We start from the raw sequence: 7,500 nt of genomic DNA on the forward strand, positions 1-7,500 counted from the left end.
CAATTTGAAATAATCTGCAGTTTTGTTTTGGAAACAGCTACTACAGTAGTGACAGCTGGCAACACTTCATCTTACCTTGCTTGGCTTGCTACCTTGCCAGATTTATCAGCGGTTAAAACGCACATACTGTACGTCCAGTCACTTTCATAAGCATGAGATGACAATTCCCAGTAATCATTATAAAAATGTCTTTATTTTGTTTTTTCAGATGTTGCAATGCAGTGGTAACTCCATGTGAAACCTATATAAGACCCAGTGGAAAGGAACATTTGTTGTCCAAGTTAGCAACAATAACAAAGGCAAAATCACAATCTACTGTGATCTTCAGACATCTACTCTGTCTATTCAGACCTATTACTTCCTCTCATGGAATTACAAATCTGCTAACACAGAAAACTAAGAACAACTCAAGGTGTGATCTTACTTAAAATCAGTTTGGACCCGATGGTCTCAAACACAAGGCTGTTCGTCCCTGGGTCCTAGATGTTTGATTTGGCTCCTTTCAGAGGAGAATCCAATGATGTCGCCCTGGCATCTCTAAGACAGGCCTGATTGATGCGTATGTTTACAAAGTGAAACATTGCACCCCGACGTCTGCTCCACATGTGGGTGGGTGGGGACCGGGTTCTATCGAAAGCTGGAAACAATTGCGGGTTAAATTTAGGACCGGGCCAGCTCACCACTCAGGAGGACGCCAGAACCAGGCTCTGTCATTGGTTCCTTTACTCTTACCATTTGCTTGTTGTTAACGGTTGGCTTAGGCCAGGAAAGCTGCACGCCCAACCCAGTTGCCAGGGTAATTGGGCGTCTCTGGCCCGCTGCCCCTCTTCGTCTTGAACTAATATTGCTGGTGTGTTTCATGTCTGCTCTCCAGGTTGGCAGTGGTGTGTGTGTGTGTGTGTGTGTGTGTGTGTGTGAGTGCGTGTGTGAGTGTTTATTGTTTATTGTTTATTTAGGATCCCCATTAGTCATACCTCGGTCATGACTACTCTTACTCTTGAGAGAGAAAGTATGAGTGACACTGTGTGTGTGTGTATGTGTGTGTGTGCATGTGTGTATGTGTGTGTGCATGTATGTGTGTGTGTGTGTGTGTGTGTGTGTGTGTGTGTGTGTGTGAGTGACACTTTATGATGATACTGTGTGTGTGTGTGTGTGTGTGTGTGTGTGTGTGTGTGTGTGTGTGACACTGTGTGTTTGCATGTGTGTGTAGGTGTGTAATACAGTAACCCTTCTTGGTAGGATGAATTTAGCAGAGCTGTAGTGTTGCATTATAAACAAGTAAAAAGCTGATGTGAGGAGAGTTTAAGTATGGAAACATTTGCCGTCTTCCTGCCTCTTGATTCCTTCTAACGACCTGGTGAGTGGCCCGTGATTTTCCACGAGAATCCTCTGGCTGACAGCTGGCCGTCGCTGCAACTCCCTTTCAGAGAAATGAGATTATTACTTACTTTGCAAAACTATATCCAGACAAATTCACATCATTCTCCTCAGTCAGCCCCCCAAAAAACTGGAAAATTGGATGCTCTTTCAGGAGCTAATTTGACAAATTATATACAAACACTGTCATTTTTAATAGCCTAAAGCACTTTCTGAAAACCGTCGGCCATTCTTAGAAATCCATTTTCCATATTCCCTGTGAGAGTATTTATCACATTAATCGCAGCACACACGCCATCTTCATTTCCACGGAGACATGTTGTCGTCTGTGTGTTCAGAAACATGCTACATGTCCAGAACATGTGGTTTGTGTTGAGTCCCTCCGACCCGTAGGGCCCGGGCTGTGTGTCTCTGTGGCCCCCATATGCAGTATGGTGATAATCGCTGTGAGCCTCTTGTAGGGCTCCTAGTGTGAGGGCTGTTCTGGGTGACCTTCCTGGAGCTGCGGTGCTTGTTTGTGTTGAATGCTCTCAGCTTAATGAACAGATGACCCTCAGGACCAAGTGTAATTCCCACTTAAACAAGCCTGCAATTCACTGGGGTTTCACTCTGGCACGCACGCACACACACACACACACACACACACACACACACACACACACACACACACACACACACACACACACACACACACACACACACACACACACAAACAAACAGACACACAGATGCAGGCAGACACACACACACTGAACTTGAACTTCAACACTGACCCTTGTCTTCTAGCCACTGGCTCAGTTTTCCTGGTAGAAATTCTGGGCATGTGGGACTCGCTGGAGGCAGCAGCAAGCAGATCCGTATCACAACAGCTCTCAAGACCTCTGGAGCCTCTGCAGCTTTGGAATGACACAGAACATGACTCTGGAACTCTGGAACAAGTAAAAAAAAAAAAAATCCTCAGAGTTCTACGAATCCTCGCGGGCCGTGTTGCTAGTCCACCTTAGCTAACATGTGGTTCCCATCGCGGCTGGCCGGACTCTCCAAACATGCCTGCCCCTCAGTCGCAGGGATCCAAGCACAACAAACTGCTGGACGGCGTGACTCAGACCATTAGTCAGGATCAGCACCAGCCATTTAGCTTGAGCCGCTTGAGTCCGAGGGTGGAGTCGAGCGTTACTGCCTGATCTATAGGGAGTATGGGATCCATGAGATCGCATGCAATTGGATGAAATCGTATCACGCTCGTATTTCATGAACGGCTAGGGTGGGGTTGATCCAGAAGTGGTACGCCCTGTTCAATTTCAGCCTCTTGCCATATCGGAGATCCGTTTCGCCGTAATAGGTTGGGTGATTAGGGGTGGGGCTGTCTCACATAGCCAGAACTATCTCCACACTTCGTTTACGCTGTGCCAGTGCTGGGAGAAAGGTCTGGCTGGGCTCATTACCATTCGGAAATGGGGGGGGGGAATGCGGTATTTATTTTTTAAACCAATCACACTCATCTTGGGCGGAGCGGTTGCCGTTGTTTCACGTAGTCTGGATTGAATCTGATAGGGCCGGCAAAATATTCTGTCACCACTGATTGGGCAGTAATAAACTAATGAAAAGGTTTATCTCCAAAACCTACAGGTCAGACTAGGTGATTTATGGCGCGTTCCAGGCAACCCGTAACTCGTGTTTTTCCTACCTCCTACACGTGAAAATGCTCTGGAATGGCAGTCAAAACCGTAACTTCCCACCCGGCAACTGGGAGTACATCGATCTGTACGAGTTCACGGGTGGGAAGTTACGGGTTTGACTGCCATTCCAGAGCATTTTCGCGTGTAGGAGGTCGGAAAAACACGAGTTACGGGTTGCCTGGAACGCGGCATAAGAGTGGGGGCACAGGGTTGAAGGGTTAACATTGAGTACCGCTGTAGGCTACTACGTAATACGTACAGTATGCAACAACACTAGTATCATCACAACCTCAGAACAACACTGATATTGTCGTCCCGGAGGTATTTCACAAATCACAAAGCTGGCTAACTGTGGAAGCCTGACTTTTGCGCAAAACCTCGAAACTCTTCAAATCTGGAAAATGGACAAGTAAAAATAGCTTTCTGTGCAGACGTCAGGCTTACGCAGTTAGCCATATTTGTGAAATGCACCTATGGAGTTATTCACAGTGTTTTTTGTTGTTTCGTTGACGCTGTTGTCTTCCTCAGGGCCGCCCGGACCGAAGGGTGAGAAGGGCGATGCTGGCACACTGGGGCCCCCTGGTGCCCCGGGGCTGACTGGCATGAGAGGTCAGTACCACACAGACCCCCGCTGCAGTTCCGCCAGAAAAGTCTGTCCTCCTCTCCGGCTATTTGAAACGCAGCCCTTACAAGATATTGCAACATCCATCTTTCAGATGCTCTCCAGAGCCGTTATCTTTACTGGGTCGGGTCACAACTCGAAATTAATCCTAAACCTTAGTGATAAAGTTCAGTTCCAGGAAGAACATTACTTCCCCAGAACCCTGCTGTTCATTAGAATCATGAAGCGTTTCAAGTTTTAACTGACCGCAGTCAAGCCCCTGAGGCCCTATCTTAGTGATTAGTTTAGTGAGTCACTGTGTGTGTGTGTGTGTGTGTGTGTGTGTGTGTGTGTGTGTGTGTTCATCCCGAACAGGCTTCACAGGAGAGAAAGGCCTCCCTGGCTCTCGGGGGCTGAAGGGGTCAGAAGGTCAGGATGGTGTACAGGGGGAGAAAGGAGACGTCGGACCTGTAGGGCCTAAAGGTATGTCTCTGAGTGTGTGTGTGCGTGTGTGTGTGTGTGCGTGCACACGTGTGTGTGTGTATTTGATATTATTACCCACAGATGTGGAGTCATTAGCTGAACTATCATCTGGGTCTTTCTTTCATCTGAGCCCTTTGAACCCTAGCAGGGACTCTCCATCTATCTGACTCTATGTGGGCTTACGCCATCTATCTCCCATGGACCATACCCTTCTGAGAGGCCCGGTGAAATCCAGAACCTCCATACATCAACTGGATCTTCTCCAGACCTGCCTCCAGACCTGGGCCTGAACATGTATTGTAGATATTGTAGATGCACTTGATTTATTTCTATCATCGAGAGGGGCCCTCTCCTTGCATCTGACCGTCTCTCCCGTCCTGTTGGGAAAGGCTTGTTTTTATTTATCATCAGGCACCAGAGAGGGCACGCCCCCATACAAATAGATGATACTCTGGCTAGATCATGTCTTTATCCTTAAATCAAACCAAGGTTGGTCATGATAACCCCAAAACCTCTTCAATGAGAGCACAAAACTCTTATGAGGCTCAGACTTGGTGGTTCCGAACCACCTCTGCTACATCCAGCCCATAACAGCTGAAGCTAGCAGTGTCTGGGGTGTTTCTCCTCATTCCTCAGCTTGTAGTTTTGGAGAGCAGCGTTTTGTTTTGTAACCAGATCCCCCGCTGACACGTAGGTCCCGCCAGACACGGCAGCGACCCGACCCCATTGGTCACGGAACCGGACCCTCCACAACAGGCCTGTTATGTTCTCCCGGCATGTGCTAACTCCCACAGCAGCTGTGCTGGATCAGTGCGTGTTGGCTGGCCTGGCGTCCGCCCAGAGGCCCTCTGCGGGCCGATAACACAGAGAGATTGGGCGTGTTTGTTTCGCTGGCCCGCTCCGCCGCACATCTGCCCGGCCGCACAGTTGTCGGGTTCAGCTGACTCGCCGTGACCAGAAAACGGGGTTAGATAAATAAGTCTTAGAACAACAGTGACGCTTTTGCCTGCCAGCAAGGCCTCTAATTGCGCCTCCGCGAAGAGTGGAGAAATGTGCGTCTTGTAAACCAGGCCTGTGAATAACGAGCCTGCCGGCCAGCCAGACGATCAGCCAATCGGCCGGCCATTCAGACATCCAACCCGTCAACCAACCGGTCCGTTGGCTATCCAGCCAGCCAGCCAATGAGACGGTCAGCCATACAAACAGTCAACCAGTCTGCCATCCAACCAGTCAACCAACAAATCAGTCAGCCAGCCAGCCAACCACTCAGCCAGCCTGGTGATTTTCTTCCATGTCCATTGTTGTGAAAGGTTGAAGGAGGACAGCCAGCATTTGGTGATGACTTCAAATGGGCCAGAAAGAGAGAGAGACACAGAGACAGAAAGAGAGAGAGACACAGAGACAGAGAGAGAGAGAGAGAGAGAGAGAGAGATAGAGTCTGGAGTTCCTCAGACTACTGCAAGCATGATTAGGAGGATAGGGTCGTTTCTTCCAGCGCCACCCGACGCTCGGTGTGTGTTCTGTTTGGGGCGCCACCTCCATCAGAGCGACCTTTTGCTTTTGGCGGGGAAAACGGCGATGAGAGGTGGAGTAACGGTCACTGAAGACCAAGGCTGTTACAGTGCTTTATTACAGAAACCTTTTACTAAACTCCTAGCTAAGGATAGCCGGTTCCAACAGCTCATAAAAGGCTTTTTGACATCCCATGAAACTAAGTCTTTCTCTTTAGTTCGGGGTGATGTATGAATATTACACCAAAAAAGTGCATTCTTTCCCTCTTGCATGTTCCTATGAAACCGCATATAAAAATGCAACAGATCATCGCTTGTACTTGAAGCGGACTTGCAGATTGATTTGGGACGATAACTAATGACTTTGTTTCAGATGAGTCACATGCTGGCATTACCACAGCAATCAGCAGACCTGCTCCCGACTCTCACACATACACATGGCGAGAGAACACAGGCGCTAAGAGAACACAACCTCCCTACAAACTTACTGCAGTCCATCTCCTGTCAGTGTATGTTAAAGTTCTAGCTGGCTGAAGGAGTGAGGTTCCCTGATGTGTCAGTTAAGAATGTGACATCATGGCACAGGCCAGAGAGGCGCCATAACAGATCTTAGGCCTTGGCGCAAAGCACGGGAAACCCAGACAGACTTGCTGTCTCTCTGACTTTCAACACCACTGGCACGTAAGAGCTTCTAATAATCAAATTGGTGTTTTGTTGTGGTTTATTTATCCTTTTTGGGGCTTTCATGGTCTGCCCCCGTGGCCTGATACTAAGACACTTTAGTTGTACTCAGATGAGAGCAAAGACTTTCCTAAATGAACAACACTCCACAACAACGCATGCCTGATCACAGAGAACGAATGAACTCGAGATGAGGTGAGGGACTGCTCTCTCGGGGACTGGTGGTCCACGGGCCATGGGGTTGAGGAGCACTATTATAGGACAACTAAAAGACCATCTGTGAGCTGAACCCGGCTCACACCAGATGGCGGCCCGTTAATTTGTAGGTCTAATGTATGAATTACAGGACTAGGTGATGGCCTTCTGTTTGAGGGGGCTTCAGTTCATTTACAGAAGATTATACAGTATCTAAAAGGAGGTGCCCCCTGAAAAGGGCGGTTGCTGTCTAATACCAGCCCTGACACCAGCGGAACTAGCTTTGCTCTCGGTGTGAGGGATGGTGTGTGTGTGGGGGGGGGGGGGCTATTTTAGGTGGTATTTAATGTTACCCCTCCCCATCTGTGGGTGAACTGCCCCTCTCGCCTGTTGCTCAGAGGTATTTTCGGTCTGCTCAGCCTCAAATCAAGACCCAGCCTACAGTGTTCCGTAGCCCTGTAATTCCTGTCATCCCTGTCAGACCACAACAAGCCCACCATGAGAGAGGAGACCACCGCTCAGGGGGAGGAGACGCAGCCTTCAAGGTTCTCTGAGAGGAAGCATGCTGTTCTGTATGGTATCCTGTCCTGGTTAGAGTGGTTTGGAGGTTCTCTTAAGCGTTCTGTATGGCATACTGTCCTGGTTAGAGTGATTTGGGTCAGTTTAAGTTCAATGTGTTTTATCTGACTACTTTTGAAAATGTGATGAGAAAATGTGATGTGAAATGAGATTTTTTGATGCTCTTTATGCAACTCTTAACACAGAGATATCACACATATCTCTCACCACCCCCATTCTCTCTCTCTCTCTCTCCATCTTTCCCAGGTGACAGAGGAGAGAGAGGACTGAAGGGAGAGAAGGGCGACCGAGGAGAGAAAACCGGTAAGATCACTAGACGCAGACACATTACTCAGATAGCGTCTAACTGCTGCTGATGGGGTGAGGAGCCTGCTACCCTGCTCTCTCTCTCTCT

At 48.5% G+C, this 7,500-nt stretch overlaps 1 protein-coding gene across 1 annotated transcript in view; it reads left to right on the top strand.

Moving 5' to 3' along the window:
- Positions 1-7,500, top strand: part of scara5 (scavenger receptor class A, member 5 (putative)) — a 53,595-nt gene that overhangs the window by 30,533 nt on the left and 15,562 nt on the right. Inside the window, exons 6-8 of the mRNA XM_084454121.1 lie at positions 3,585-3,665; positions 4,033-4,140; positions 7,353-7,409. Coding sequence (XP_084310247.1) covers positions 3,585-3,665; positions 4,033-4,140; positions 7,353-7,409 — 246 coding nt within the window. The remainder of the gene's footprint in view (positions 1-3,584; positions 3,666-4,032; positions 4,141-7,352; positions 7,410-7,500) is intronic.

Source organism: Borostomias antarcticus (assembly GCF_949987555.1).
Source record: "Borostomias antarcticus genome assembly, chromosome: 19".
Lineage (NCBI taxonomy): Eukaryota > Metazoa > Chordata > Actinopteri > Stomiiformes > Stomiidae > Borostomias > Borostomias antarcticus.